This window comes from Talpa occidentalis, unplaced genomic scaffold (assembly GCF_014898055.3).
Source record: "Talpa occidentalis isolate TD23 unplaced genomic scaffold, MPIMG_talOcc4v2.1 talOcc4.2, whole genome shotgun sequence".
Lineage (NCBI taxonomy): Eukaryota > Metazoa > Chordata > Mammalia > Eulipotyphla > Talpidae > Talpa > Talpa occidentalis.
Genome location: NW_023602073.1, coordinates 20,037,049 through 20,053,763, shown reverse-complemented (window position 1 = coordinate 20,053,763; position 16,715 = coordinate 20,037,049). Strand labels below are relative to the sequence as shown.

The 16,715-nt window shown below is 36.9% G+C and overlaps 2 protein-coding genes across 2 annotated transcripts; both read right to left on the bottom strand.

The window, feature by feature from the left end:
- Window positions 1-498: 498 nt before the first annotated feature.
- On the bottom strand, window positions 499-1,493 carry LOC119253568 (olfactory receptor 14J1-like). The gene is given in 2 exon segments (XM_037521073.1): window positions 499-902; window positions 905-1,493. Coding segments are annotated over 2 exon segments (993 nt in total).
- Window positions 1,494-15,560: 14,067 nt separating this feature from the next.
- LOC119253567 (olfactory receptor 14J1-like) lies at window positions 15,561-16,496 on the bottom strand. Its single transcript, XM_037521072.1, has one exon. The coding sequence runs from the start codon at window positions 16,494-16,496 to the stop codon at window positions 15,561-15,563; it is 936 nt and encodes a 311-aa protein (XP_037376969.1).
- Between the last annotated feature and the right edge of the window lie 219 nt (window positions 16,497-16,715).

Sequence of the window (16,715 nt, the reverse complement as noted above, 5' to 3'; positions counted from 1 at the left end):
TCATAAGCTCACTTAATTTTCACTTGTCTTGATTGACTTAAGCTAAGAGTTTTTGCAATATATTTTCAACTTGTCTCCCAACCAAATTTAAAAACAGTGCCTCAACAAAAGACATAGGCTTTTCTTCTGTGGATAAACCTTTCTTGGTGCTGTCTTTAGAGCTTGATTTCTCAGGCTATAGATCACTGGATTGAGTTTTGGTGACACAAGGTTTACACTTGTTTTCCTCAATGCACAACAAACATTAGCTGAATACATTAACCAGACACCTGCCTGACTGTTGACATGTTTTCACTGTATATTGTGTATAAACCTCATTGAGAAATCAAAATTTGGGCAGCTCTTCCAGAACTACCTGGTGGTTATACTTGGGTTTCCGTCCTCAGTTTTGATTCTTTCATATAAGCTCACTTAATTTTTGCTTGTCTCATTTGTTTAGGGTAATAGTTTTCCCAATATATTTTGACCTTCAATTGCAACCAAGAATTTACAGATGTGTCAACAAGGGAGGTCAGCATTTCTACTTTGGAATACCTTTCTTAGGGCTGCCTTTATGGCTTTATTTCTCAGACTGTAGATCATTGGGTTGAGTGCTGGGGGCACAACTGTGTACATAATAGTGAGAAAAATGTCCAGTCCACTTGGAGAGTCAGAAGGTGGCTTGAGAAACTCAAATGCGCTGGTTGAAATAAATAAAATAACAACAGCCAGGTGGGGAATGCAAGTAGAAAATGCTTTAGCTCTGCCCTCAGCAGATGGCATCCTCAGCACAGTAGAAAATATCTGTGCATAGGACAGTCCAATAAAGGCAATGCAAAGAAAGGACATAAAAGACAAGAAGGCAGTGACTCCAATATCGCTGATATATTCATTAGAACAAGAGAGTTTTAGGAGCTGGGGATGTCACAAAAGAACTGGTGAATGTGGGAAGCACAGAAGTTAATGGAGAAAGTGGCAGCTGTTTGCATGACTCCAGAAATGACCCCACTGGTCCAGACGCCTAAGACTCCATGGATACATTTGCTGACATCCATGATAATTTCGTAGTGCAGTGGAAGGCATATGGCCACGTAGCGATCATAAGACATCACCGTGAGCATGGATACCTCAGCGGAAGCACAGAGAGTGAAAGCAAAACACTGCACTATGCATTCCCCAAGGGAAATGTAGCCACTGTGCATGAAAGAATTAAATATGGACCTTGGTACAGTTACAGAAATGCAGCACAGATCCAGAAAGGACAGCTGTTTCAGGAAGAAATACATGGGTGATTGGAGACTACTGTCCAGGGAAATTGTGGTGATAATGAGGATATTGCCAGTTAAAGCCATCATGTATAAGACTAAGAACAGAGAAGCAAGTATAATTTCCTGATCTGGCTTGACAGAAAATCCCATCAGAATAAACCCACTCATGGTGAAATTAGCCATAATCCTTCTTAAATTCGCAGTGATGATGCCTACAAGAGAAGATGGAATCACTGGAAAGAACATTTCTGTGAGAGAACCCTGCTACCCTCTCCCACCCACAAAGCCAGCACAGTCTGACCAACAGAAAGGAGAGGGGAAAAAAAAAAAAAACAGGGCCTCCCCGGTGGCGCAGCGGTTGAGCGCTGGGTTGCGAAGCTGCCCGCAGCCTCTGCAGCGCCGGTTCGATCCCCGGCTGCTCCCCGGCCACCGGAGGAGAGTCCCACATGGCGCGCAGACCTCTCCTGCCGCCCGCTGCTCCCCTCAGCAGTGTACTTCGGTCCTTCTGTCTGCTCTGCTGCCCGCTCTGGCTCTGGTGAATTCTCTCACCCTCCCGCGCTTCTGACTGTACCCAGTGCATGTATAAACAAACAAGCAAATAAATAAATAAATAAATAAAACATGCCTCTATTAAAAAAAAAAAAAAAAAAAAACAAGTGGGACAGTGAGTGGAAAGGAATTACTGTAGGCACCACACCCTGCAAACAGGAACTGTGGAAAACCATGTGGGAATCGCCATCAAAGTGAATAAACTGCTCTAGGTGTCATTAGAGGAAATAAGGACTCTGAGGAGAAACCTACAAATAGCCCAAGGCCAGCTGGAAAGCTTCTGAGGAAAAGTATATGTGGATCTTGGCCTAGATTCACATGGAGACACACAGGAACCATCACTGAATGACCCTCACTGAGTAATCAAAAACCAGGTGCCCTGGCACAGGAGAGGGGTGCAAAAGGCACCATTTCTGGGGTTACTGAACTGGCCTATCGCCCACATCCCAGATCTTAGGGCTTCAGAATTGAGAATTGGGGAACAAAATTTGGGGCATGAGACCCCCATGATGGCGGGGCACAGGGCAGACACAGTAACTCCATACCCTTGAAGCACTCCATGCCAACCCCACTCTATTCCCTGGGGACCAAAAGGGAAAAAATGCCGTTCTGGAAGGATACTAGAAAAGATCTCTGGAGCCAACTAGTGACCAGAACAAAATCACCAACTTTCTGATAGTTGGAAACCAGGTATCCCAAATCCACCCTCAGGCTCTGAGAGAGGGTAGGTCAGGCAAAAGGGGGTAAGAAGGGAAACAAGGCATGGAGCAAGACCCCATTCTGGAACTGAGAGCCAGGTGCAGGATCTGGGGCATGGGACAGACCATGACAGTGGGCACTGCACAGGGTGACAGCCAGCTTTTTGGACCTGATAGCCCTGGAACTGAGACTTAGAGAGCATAATTCAGGGTGTGGGGTCCATAAAGCTGTTGGCACAGCACCAGGTGTACATGGGAATCACACAGCACTCAGCTTGAACAAGAGCCCCTGTGTTGAGATGTTCCCCTCCATCCCCCGTTTCTTTTTTTTTAAAGATTTATTTTATTTATATAAGAACTGGGGTACAGGCCAGATGTGCAGGAGGGTGAGAGGATTCACCAGAGACAGAGTGGGGAACAGAACAGGCAGACTGACAAAATATGCTGCTGAGGGGAGCAGCAGATGAGAAAGGAGCAGTCTGCCTCACCATGTGGTTTGCTCTGAGACTGGTGGGGATAGAACCGGCACTGCAGAGGCTGTGTACAGCTTCACAGCACTGCACTCAACCTGCTGTGCCACCAGGGCCCCCCCTCCGTTTCTCAGAGAACCACTGGGAAAAAACACAGTTCAGCTAGTATGGATCTCTGGAGCCACCTAGTGACCAGAACAAAATCACCAACTAGCTGATTCCCTGCTGGAACTGAGTAAATACAGAGGGCAGGAACTGTAAGAGACAATGCCCAGCAACACAGCCACAGCAACAATACCCTGATGGAGTTTTGGCATAACAGTGTTGGACTTGGTCTGGTAAAGAGTTTTTGACACCCCTGAAAGGAGCACTCCAAAGAGATGTCCGCCAACACCAATGGCACAACGTCCCAACACATAGAACTAATTAGAAAGCAAACAACAGGGAGAAGGAAAAAATATAAATAGCCAAGCAAGCCTGAAGGGAAAGAACACACCACAAAAAGAAAAACAGTCACTAGAACTCTTCCAATGACAATGAAAGAAATTCTTGGCCTGTCAGATAAAGAATTAATGATCATCATGATTAAAAAGCAGAAAGAAAATGAAAAGGAAAAAAATGAACTGAGACAAATAATAAAGAACTGAAGAACAAAATTGAACCTTAAGAAAGGAAAGAAAAGAAAAGCAGGAGATAAAAAGATAATAGAGGAGATAAAGAACTCTGGGAAAGCAATGAAAACAGAATCAATGAAATGGAAGAACAGATCAGTACTCTCAAAGATACGGAAATAAAGAGCCAAAAGAGAAAAGGAGAGAGAAGTGAAAAGGAAGAAGTAGGAGGACACCCTTAGACAACTATCAGAGTCCATGAAGAGAGTAAACATCAGAGTTACAGGCACTCCAGGTGAGGAGACAGACAAAGGAACTGAGAAATTATTCAAGGAGATAATTGAAGAAAACTTTCCAAGCATGAAAAAGGAGATGAATATAGACATACAAGAAGCGAGAAGAACTCCCAATTATCACAATGAAAAGAAAACTATAGCAAGACACATAGTAGTAAAGCTTGCAAGAGTCCAAGGCAAGGAAAAAGTAATGAAACTGGCAAGGGGAAGAACAGATAACTTATAAGGGAAAAACAATCAGGTTAACTTCAGACTTCTCCAAAGAAACACTATAGACAAAAAGAGAATGGAGTAACATATTCAGCAAACTTCAACACAGCAAATGCTGAACAAAAATACTGTACATTGCAAAGCTCTCCTTCCCCTATTAAAAAAGAATATGGACCTTCTTAGACAAACAGAAACTCCAGAAATTCATTACAACTAAACCCCCACTCCAAAAAATTCTACAAGAAGTCCTAAAGCCAAAACCAACAGAGGAATGAACAAAAAGAACAGAATAAAGCAAGGAATAAAATCACAAAAAAAGACAAACAAAATGGCAAATACAGATGCCAACATATCAATATTAACCATAAATATAAAAGGATTAAACTCACCAATAAAAAGGAATATATATCAGGAATATATCCGGAAGATGTAATGCTCATCAACATATACTCACTAAATGAAGGAGCACCAAAAAAATATTAGACAATCATTGCCAGCTCTGAAAGCATATATTAAAGAAAATACATATATAGTAGGAGACCTCAACACCCAACTCTCACCAATGGACAGATCTATGAGACAAAAAAAAAAAAGACACTAGAGCCCTAAATAAAACATTGAACTCATGGACTTAACAGCCATCTATAGGAAATTGCACCCCAAAAAATCAGAGTACACATTTTTCTCAAGAGTGCACAGATAATTCTCCAGAATCAATCAAAACTGGGCCACAAGACAAACATCAACAGATACATGAAGATCAAAATAATTCCAACTATCTTCTCTGATCATAAAGGCATCAAGCTAGAAATAAATCATGAAAAGAAAACAAGGAACCCTCCCACTTCATGGAGATTGAAATCCACACTACTGGAAGACCACTGGACTAATGAGAAGATCAAAGAAGAAAATAAAAAATAGTATGAGTTGAATGATAAGGAGGACATCACTTTCCAGGATGTATGGGATGCAGCAAAAGCATTAATGAGAGGAAAATACATAGCAAAACAAGCTTACCTCAAGAAACAAGAAAGAACTCAAAGAAACTACCTAACCTCACATCTCAAAGAGCTAGGAAAAAAAAAACCCTAAAGCCAGTAGAAGAAAGGAAATAATAAAAAATAAAGCAGAAATAAACAAAATGGAAATTTAAAAAAAATCCAAAAGATCAATGAAACCAAAGGTTGCTTCTTTGAAAAAATAAACAAAATTAACAAACTTCTAGCCAGGTTCACAAAGAAAAAAAATGGAAGAAAACACATATAAATAGGATTATAAATGAAAGAAAAATCACAACAGACTGAGTAGAAATGAAAGGAATAATCAGAGATTACTACGAACACTTATGTGCAACAAATTCAACAACCTAGAAGAGATGGAAAAATTCCTAGAGCAATATAATCATCCAAAGCTGAACAAGGGAAAAATAGAACAACTAAGCAGACCAATTACAAGCAGTGAAATTGAGGCAGTAATCAAAGCACTCCCCAAAAACAAAAGCCCAGGCCCAGAAGTCTTCACACATGAATTCTACCAAACATTCAGCAGTGAATTAATGCCTATCCTGCACAAAATCTTTCAAAAAATTGAAAAAGAAGGAATACTACAAATACGTTCTACAAAGCCAATATTACACTAATATCAAAACCAATCAAAGACAGCACACAAAAAGAGAACTACAGGCCAATCTCCGTAATGAACACTGATGCAAAATTACACAACAAAATCCTTACCAACAGAATCCAACAATGAATCAAAGGGATTATGCACCACGATCAAGCAGGACTCATCCCAGGGGCACAAGAATGTTTCATCATACAAAAATCGATCTGTGTAATCCAACATATCATCAAAAAGAAAAATAAAACCCATATGATCATATCAATAAATTCTGAGAAAGCATTCAACAAAGTCCAACATCCATTTATGATGAAGGCCCTTGAAATTCTTGGGATAGAAGGAACATATCTTAACATGATAAAAGCCATATACAACAAGCCCACTGCCAATATTATTTTCCTTTTTTATGTTTATTTTTTTATTTTATATAATTCTTACATCATTTTTCATTTTTGCACAATGTATGCATTTTCATTTTGGTTATATTCCCCATACAATTGCACCCCCTTATTTTGACCTTAATCTCTCCTCCCCTCAACCCCCCCATAATGTGTCTCTGGTTTATAGTTGCTTGTTGATTTTGATTTTTTCTTTATTATAATTAGTCATTTTCCTGGCCCCGTATTTGGTTTTTCTAAATTCCTACTATGAGTGAGACCGTCCGGTATTTTTTTTTTCTTTCTGGTTTATTTCGCTTCAATGGTGAAAAGCTGAAGGACTTTCCTTTAAGATCAAGAACAAGACAAGTATGTCCTCTCTCACCACTGCTCTTCAATATAATACTGGAGGTCCTAGCTGGGGCAATAAGACAAGAGAAAGACATACAAGGAATCCAAACAGGGAAAAAAGAAGTAAAACTATCATTATTTACAGATGATATGATAATATACATAGAGAACCATAAAAACTCCACAGAAAAACTAATTAAAATAATCAACCACTTCAGTAAAGTAGCAGGATACAAAATCAACAGACAAAAATCAGTAGCCTTCCTATACATAAACAATCAATCAGATGAAGAAGAAATCAAGAAAACCATCCCTTTTGTAATTGAAACAAAAAAAAAATCAAATACTTATGAATAAACCTAACAAAAGAGGTGAAAGAACTATACAAAGAAAATTATAAAACACTGTTAAAAGAAATAGAATAAGACACAAATAAATGGAAAGAGCTCCACTGCTCATGGATTGGAAGAATTAACATTATTAAAAAGTCCATCCTACCAAAAGCTATATACAGATTCAATGCTATTCCAATAAAAATCCCGATGACATTCTTCAAAGAAATAGAACAAATACTGATGAAATTCATATGGAACCACAAAAAACATGAATAGCCAAAGCCTTACTGATGAAAACAAAGCAGAAAGGAGGTATCACACTTCCAACTTCAAGCTATACTACAAAGCCATAATAATTAAAACAGTTTGGTATTGGAACAAAGATAGACACACAAGCCAATGGAACCTAATAGAGAACCCAGAAATAAAGCCACACTTATATGGACAACTAATCTTAGACAAAGCAGCAAAGAATATGCAATGGGACATGGCCAGTTTGTTCAATAAATGGTGCTGGGAAAACTGGACCTCCACATGCAAAAAAAATGAAACTAGATCACTATCTCTCACTGCACAAAAATCAACTCAAAATGGATAAAAGAACTGAACAGAAGACCTGAAACCATAAAATATATAGAAGAAAATATAAGGAAAACACTACAAGACATACATCTCAGAAACATCTTTAAAGACATAACACCCAAAGCAGTGAAAGTGAAGACAAAGATAAACACCTCGGATTACATCAAACTGAAAAGATTCTGTGCAGCAAAAAATACATCCAAAACAAAGAGACACCCCACTGATTGGAAAAAAATATTTTCACTCCATTCAACGTATAAGGGACTGATCATAAAGAAATACAAAGAACTCACACGAGTCAACAAAAATAAAAAAAAAAAAAACAATACACTCTAGAAACGGGCAGAAGAGCTAAAAAGAAACTTCTCCAAAGAGGAAATGCAAATGGCCAAGGGGCATATGAAAAAATGTTCAACATTCCTTATAATCAGGGGAATGCAAATCGAAACCACATTGAGATACCACTTTACACCAGTAAGAATGGCACATATCAAAAAAAAAAAAAAAAACAAGCAACAACAAATGCTGGCGAGGATGTGGTGAAAAAGGAACTCTCCTACATTGCTGGTGGGAGTGAAAACTGGTCCAACCACTATGGAAAACTGTCTAGAGTTTTCTCAGTCTACTAAAAATGGAGCTACCACATGACCTGACAATTCCCCTCCTAGAGGACACAAAAGGACACAAAGGACCCAAAGGACTCAAAAACATTGATTCCAAAGAGCACCTGTACTACTATGTTTATTGCAGCACTATTTACAGTAGGTAAAAACTGGAAACAACCCAAATGCCCAAAAGTAGATTATTGGAGCAAGAAGATGTGGTGTATATACACAATGGAATATTATTCAGCAATCAAAAATGATAAACTCATGCCATTCTCAGCAACGTAGATGGAGCTAGAAGGAATTAAGCTCAGCAAAATAAGTCAGAAAGAAAAAGAAAAATACTGGATGGTCTCATTCATAGCAGGAATTTAGAAAACCTAAATAAGAAACCAGGAAAAAGACTAAATCAATACAAAGTAAAAATCAAAATCAACAAGCAAATATAAACCAGAGACACACTGCGGGGGTGGGGAGGAGGGGTGGGAGAAGGAAGGACTAGAGTCAAAATAAGGGGGGTGGTGCAATTGTATGGGGAATATAACCAAAATGAAAATGCATACATTGTGCAAAGATGAAAAATGATGTAAGAATTATATAAAATAAAATATTAAAAAATAAAACTCTAAAAAAAAGAATACAGGGGAACCAAATAAGACATCAGTGTAAAAAAAATAACATTACAAAACACAACAAAGCAAAAACAGACAATATGAATCAGAGACATACTGCAGGGGAGGAGGAGGAAGAGGGATCAGAGGGAGGGAGAGAAGAGCACAGGGGACTGAGGTGATGGTGCATGGGTACATTGGTGAAAGAAACTCTAGGGGCACTACACCTGAGGGGATGGGGGAAGCAAATATTGTTTAAAAATGAACAGTGATATAGCAAATAACAAAGTAATTAATAAAAAAAAAGAAAATTTCTGTGACTTAACCTACCTTGGACTCAATCAATTTTGGCAAGAGGCCATTTAATGAATCACTACTTCATCATAAATATGAAATATTTGTGTAATGCTATAATATATCAGGCAATTTTAAAATACTTTTACTGGGTTGTGAATACATGGGTAAACACGATTCTATATTTTAGCATTGCCCTTCTTCAATGAAAATGAAATTATATAATAAAATTAACACAATATCTTTAAATATATAATTTCATTAGTGAAGCTATAGTACATTCAATATTGATTTATGTTAAAAAGTTTTATACTGCCCATACACTAACATTTATAAATGTTTCTTAGCTATTAATTCTCTTTCATGAATAATTCTACCTATTCATATGCCATTCCATTTACAAAAGATTTATAATTACAATTTAATAATTTTATTTTTATGTGAAGGAAAATTTCATGGTTTTCTTCCATATATTTTCCATTAAAGGAAATTTTGAGATATATAATTAATAGCAACTATGCAATAATTGTGACATATAACTAAGCATCATCATTAACAAAAAGATCATGAAGATCCATCTCAAAACTGTTAATTTCCAGAGGTAATGGAAAAGAACAGAACCTTTTCCAGTGTATTTTTATGAGAAAAATAACATAACTAACATACACATGATAAAATAATTTAATCTTAATAAATACAATGTTGAATAACTATGCATTATATTTTGTGAAACCAGCATATTTGTTAAGATGGAAAAGTAAAATACTCAGTACTATTAATTAAAAAGTAAGATCTAGTGGTACCATATATCTGAAGAGATGTGACGATACCCTAACCAGTTATGCCAATAAAATTAATACTATTAAAAATATTGACTATAGTGCTATTTCATATAGATAAATAAAAATCTTAAAACATGCAAGTAGTGTGCTCAAATTTGTGCATTCTCTGTGGAAAAGAGCAAATTATTTTGCAAATTCTTTGAAACTTATTAAGTTGCACAAATATATCTCGATGACATTTTAAGTAAGTCATCTGAATGATTTAGTATTTACCAAACTATGTTCACTAAAAATTAATGCCCCAGCAAAGAATATTGACAAATCCTAAAAGTATAGCTGCATAATTATTTTCAAGATTTTCAGAATTATCTGTATTAGGTATTTTTTAATTCGATCTGGTAACTATTTGGATGACATATAAAAGTGAGATATAATCTATACGCTTTGTGATCTGAAAATTTGTAAATACACAGGAATGGAAAAAGCAGGGAGTAAAGAGCATAAGGAAATAAAACAGGTAACAACAGTAATAGTTCTGAATGGTGAGGAAATGATTGTATTTATTACTGTTTTATACATTTGTTGACTTGATTCATAGTCTGAGACACATAGGAAAGTGACCATCTTTTTCAGATTTTCAGTGTAAAATCCATGGAAGCTCCTGTACTTCACTTAAAAGCTGAGGATGATGGATGCTTTCAGCATCTGTAGTGTACTACAGAATTTCATTGGGAAATTAAGTCTATTTGATAGAATAGACTTGGAACTGATGAGGGTGTCCCTTACACACATCAAGTAAAACTTATTTAAAAATTGATTCAGTCTTATTGGGTGTGTGTGGGTGTATGTGTGGGAGGAGTGGTGCTGGGTGTGTGTGGAGTGGTTTGTGTGTTGGGATGTGTGTGCTGTGTATGTGCTATATATCTGTGTGTTTATTCACAGCAATATTAATGTAATTAGACAATACTAAAAAGAGATTTTAAAGATGACACCTGACAATTCTAGAGATTGTAATGATACCTTTGCTCATCCACGCATCATCTCTTGCAACTGAAACTTAAAAGGTGAGGATTCTGGAAGTTCTAAGAAATTCTATTTTGATATATCTAGGAGAAGCTTGCTTATTTTTCTTTCGGGAATCCAACAAAAATGGTATATTCCATGTGCATGAATATATTTCTTGATATACCCAGAAATATTTTGTTTGGTCTTACCATTAATTTAAATCTACTCTTGTTAATAATTCGTGTAGAGGCCATATAATGGAATTAAATGCAAATTTTGTTCTCATCGCTAAAACTTTACATATCCTTTCTGCCTCTTGAAAAATACTACATAACTATTTTTAACATTACATATAGATGAATATATATGTAAAATTTATATGTTAAACAATTGTCTGTGTGTCTATGGGTGTGTAGAAAGAACTTTGTCACATTATGGTTTAAAAATATCTAACTAGTAGTTAATATACTGTCCCCACAACTGTCTGTGATAACAAATGAAGAAGCGGAAAAAATAAAGGGACTTCAAATTTCTCTTTTGTGGTTTTTCAGAATTACTTTGGGATACTTTGCTTTTATTTATGAGCTATTACTTTAAGTATGATCATAAAGATTATCACTTTCCTTCTTCAATGAAATTTCAACTTTCAGTGCAGACCCAGGATTTTACATCATTTGTTCTACTATTTCATTGACGTTAGTTTATTCTATGCTCTATCAAAGGGAACATACAAAATTTAACACTCTATCAACAGCTTTTGGTAAACTTTCATGTTTTTAAAAATCAATGCTTAAATGTTAGGTAGATATAATGTTTTCAAAACAAAAGTTCTTGCTCAGTGTATCACATGTGATATTTTAATGAATTTTGCCAGTTATTTTTCTTGCAAGTCCTCTTCTCTATATTTTTAAAAATAAATTGGCCATTAACATGTCCATTCCAGAATTTTCCTGAATTTTCTCTATCACAGAATTTTCCCTGAAAATTCAAAGAAATAAGGAGGCTGATTGGCTTGTTTTATCAGTATTTATCTTGTTTTTTTTTTATCTCTATTTTGTGAAGATGGAATTTGTGGTTATATTGCTCCCATTAAAATATTTCATCCATTCTTAATCTTTACATGTTTCTACCATACTTGAACAATTTACCTATGTTCTCTGACATGGAGAGCACCTCAATCTCTGTGTCACTATTATGAATCAATGAATAAAATGAATGCAAGGAATATCATGAGTCACCCCATCACATGTTCACACTGAATTACTCTCACATGGTTACATAGAGAAAGGCATTGCTAGGGAGGTGGGAACTACAGTCCACAAACTATTTCTGGAAAAGAAGTTTACAGTGTTCTCTCCCAGATACTTAATTTCTATTTAAATAATCATAGCTCATGCAAAGGATTTCATATTTTACACATTAAATAACAGTGACTGCTTTCACCCACTCAAAACCAGTAACTTATGGGTTTTTACTATTCTGTGCAATCTATATTTTTAGAATCTAAGAACACTCACCAGAGCATATTCAAGAACTTCTTCCCTCAACAAAAAGAAAAGATGTCAATGTGAGCAGCTGACACTTAGCACACTTAGCACCTCTGAATTCATTCAGAAAAATCTGAACTGGGAAGACAAAATAAGTCCATTTCAACCTTTCTTTGGCCACTGGAGGTTAGGCTATGCATTCTCTTTGGCACAGAATTTGTGCATGCTGTGGGTATTTGTTGTTCTCAGTAAATATCGTGGGACTAAATATTGCAATTACACTCATTGTTTCTGCAGAGCATTTTCCCTTTAAATTAATTTAATGATTATACCCAGTTACCTGGAATTTTAATTTAAAAAATGTTTTTGAAATTAAAAACTGAAGATTATGCCTGAAGCCCTAAAACACGAGCAAAAAAGATTAGACCATAAACTCACAGATATGTTCCTTAGTGATAGCTTGAATCCATAAAATATATAAAGTGAACAGAGAATATGAGTTTATTGAGATCAGCCTTAGAGATGACTCTGGGGATTGGACTCCAACATTAAGGGAAACAAGAACAAAAATAAACAAATGGGACTACATCAAATTAAAGAGCTCCTGCTTAGTGAAAGAAACCATCATTAGAAGAAAAAGTCAACCTACTGAATAGGACAGGATATTTGCAAACTATGTATCAGATAAGGGATTAATATCCAAAAATATATAATCAAATCAACATAAAAAATAAAATTCCATTAAAAATGGCCAGAGGATTTGCATAGGTTCTTCTCCACGGAATAAATGGCCAACAGTCTTGTGAAAAGATGTTCAGCTGTTCTCTCACTGTGGGGAATGCACATCAGATATGAAATTACATCTCATCTCACACCTGTGAGAATGGCTGTTACCAGAAGAAAAGAAACAATAGCTGCAGGAGATGGGGGGAGAAAAGGGGATCCTTTACACTGGTAAACTGATGCAACAAAAATGGAAACAAGATTCAAGTTCTCAAAAAATTTAAAAAAGATATACCATATGAACCAGTAATTCCACTCTTATTTTCATTCCAAGAATATGAAACCACTGATTTGAAAAGATATATGCATATGTTTTATGTTTATGCATAAAAGATATATGCATATGTTTTATGTTTATGCATATGTTCTATGTTCAGTGCAGCACAATTGACAACTAAGAGGTAGAAATAACAAAAAAGCCTATCATTGAATGATGACTAAAGAAGATGTGGTAATATACACAATACATTATTACTCAGTCATTAAAAATGGAAGTCCTTTCATTGTTCTTTTTTTTATTTTATAGTTTCAATGGGATATTCTACTTGTGAAATCTTTTTGCATATATTGATCACTTTTGTTTCTCATATCAGAAGAATTTTATCTCTATAAATTTGTGGGGAAAAATTTTCATATTTTCTATGAAAATATGTCACTGCCTTCAAAGCATGAAAGAAATAGGTACCTTAAGAACTTTTAACTTTTGTCAACATCAGACCTTCCACATTTATCATTTGTGATTCAATCTCTTTCTCATGATGTTAAAACACTTTGTTTCAGATTACTTTGTAAATGTCATATGATATGTTTATATGAGCAATATAACTTTCAGTTCATTAATTCTATCTTTCCTTGTTTTACATGCTGATTGCATCCATTGATTTTTTTTTACATATCAATCACTATACATTAAACTCACATAAGTACTTTTCCCCTATCTTTCAATTTATCTATCCTTTTGGTAAAATACAACACTTTTAGGGCCTCCCCTGGTGGTGCAGCGGTTGAGCACTGGGCTGCAAAGCTGCCCACAGCCTCTGCAGCACCAGTTCGATCCCTGGCTGCCGGCAAGGGTCCCACATGGCATGACAGACCTCTCCTGCCATGCCCGCTGCTCCCCTCAGCAGTGTATTTCGTCAGTCTGCCTATTCTGTTCCCAGCTCTGGCTCTGGTGAATTCTCTCACCCTCCCGTGCTTCTGACTGTACCCAGTGCTTGTATAAATAAATAAATAAATCTTTTTAAAAAATAAGTACTTTTAGTAGCATTTCTTCTACTTAATCTTTGAATTATTTAACAGTCAGAAACCTGTATTTCTGAGGCACTCACAGATTTTGTATTATTTAAACATCACACCCAGGTGAGTGGCAATCCATTTCTTTTTAAGAGTGAAAAAATGGTTTAATGATATTTTTGCACAGAGACCTCATTATATTACTCATAGAGACCTTCAAGATTCAAAGAGCCTCAGTGCAGCTCTGCATAGCCAGTGGGTGCTGAGAGCAAGGGGGGTTCTCGTCAATTCATAGATGCGATGTCCCAATTCCAGTGTAACTCAAGAAGCAATGGAAAATAGCCCCATATTTATTGTCTTTCATCATCCAGACAGAAATGATGAAGGAAGAAATTGTCAACTGCTTTAAATTTATGGAAATTTCTTTTTATGCCTGACTTTTTGGAGAGAGATTTTAATCTACTGTGTTTGCAGGAGTAAAGTCTAAAAACTATGTGTGAATATTCATATTAGAGAGTTTATGACAACTTTTCCATATGAGTTCTTTCCCTATAACCATTTCTCTAATTAGCTTTAAAATCTCAATTGACTACATTATGCTTACTTAACCAAATTTAACAGGTAAATGGTCCCAATTAAAGGGCACAAGGCCAGAGTTAAGATGCAGCGGATCTGGCCTGAAGAAATCGTGTGGTAAAAAAATGTTCTGTGAGGGGCCTCCCTGGTGGCTCAAGTGGTTAAGCACCACACTATGAAGCAATTTGCAGCCTCTGCAGCACAAGTTCAATCCCTGGGCTGGCCAGAAAGCAACACACATGGAGCAGCAGACCCTCTCCTGACTAGCCCGCTGCTCCCGTCAGCAGTGTACTTCAGTCGATCTGCCTGTTTTGTTCCCCACTCTGTCTCCGGTGAATCCTCTAACCCCCTGCATCTCTGGCCTGAACCCCAGCTCTTGTATGCATAAATAAATAAATCTTTTGAAAAAATGTTAATAATTTAAAAAAACACTCTGTGAAAAAGCATTTTAGAAATGCTGCTTCTGGGCAAATCAGTAAATTCAAAGAGAGGCAGACTACAAGGTAAAACTCCCAGTTGGAAGAAGATAAAGCACTAAAGGATAAATTTGAACAACCATCTGTGTTTTCCTGAATGCAGAGACAACATCAGACAGAAGCATCAGAAGAGACACCTACATGGATCCTTGACATACATCCCTTGCAAATGATAAGTAATCCTCATTGAGAATCTCAAAGTTCAAGCAACTTTTCCAGAACTACCTGTATGTTATTTCCAGCCTTGAGTCCTCAGTCTTCATTCTTTAAAAAACTAAATTAATTTTGTCTCATTTTGTTTAAGGTAATAGTTTTCCCAATGTTTTGAATTTGTCTCCCAAAAATGAATTAATAGATGTATCTCAACAAAACATATCAGCTTTTCTTCTTTGGAAAATCTTTCTTAGAGCAACCTTTATGGCTTTATTCCTCAGGCTATAGATCATTGGGTTCAGTGTTGGGGGCACAACTGTGTACATAATAGTGAGCAAAATGTCTAGTGCACTTGGAGAGTCAGAAGTTGGCTTGAAAAACTCAAAGACACTGGTTGAAATAAATAATATGACCACAGCAAGGTGGGGAATGCAAGTGGAAAAGGCCTTAGCTCTGCCCTCAGCAGACGGCATTCTCAGCACTGTAGAGAATATATGTGTGTAGGACACTCCAATAAAGACAATGCAAAGAAGTGCCATTAGTGACAAAAAGGCACTGACCCCAACCTCGTTGATGTACTCATTAGAACAAGAGAGTTTCAGGAGCTGGGGGATGTCACAGAAGAACTGGTGAATGATGTGGGAACCACAAAAGTGGATGGAGAAAGTGGCAACTGTGTGCATGATTCCAGTTATGACCCCACTGATCCAGACGCTTAGCACTCCACGGACACAGGTGCTGACATCCATGATGATTTCGTAGCGCAGTGGAAAGCAGATGGCCACGTAGCGATCATAAGACATCACCGTGAGCATATACAGCTCAGCAGAAGCACAGAGAGTGAAAGCAAAGCACTGCACTATGCATTCACCGAGGGAAATGTAGTCACTATGCAGGAAAGAGCTATAAATGGACCTTGGCACAGTCACGGAAATATAGCACAGATCTAGAAAGGAGAGATGTTTCAGGAAGAAATACATGGGTGAGTGGAGACTATTGTCCATGGAAATTGAGGTGATAATGAGGAGATTGCCAGTTAATGCCACCGTGTATAAGACTAAGAATAGTGAAGCATGAAAGAGTTCTAGCTCAGGTTTCGCAGAAAATCCCATTAGAAGAAACCCACTCATAGTGAAATTAGCCATAGTCCTTTTCAACTTTTGAACGATTTTGGCTGCAAGACAAGACAGGAACATTTGGAAATTTCTTTTACTTAACCACTGAACTCACCTTAAGCTCCATGAAGTTAAGCAAGAAATCAATCGAAGAAATCATCACCTTATCGGGCCTCCCCAGTGGCGCAGTGGGTAGAGAGCAGCGCTGTGAAGCTGTCAGTAGCCTCTGCAGTTCTGGTTCGATTCCTG

Excerpts from the sequence above, each read along its gene's own strand:
- LOC119253567 (XM_037521072.1), bottom strand. The coding sequence starts at position 16,496 with ATGGCTAATTTCACTATGAGTGGGTTTCTTCTAATGGGATTTTCTGCG.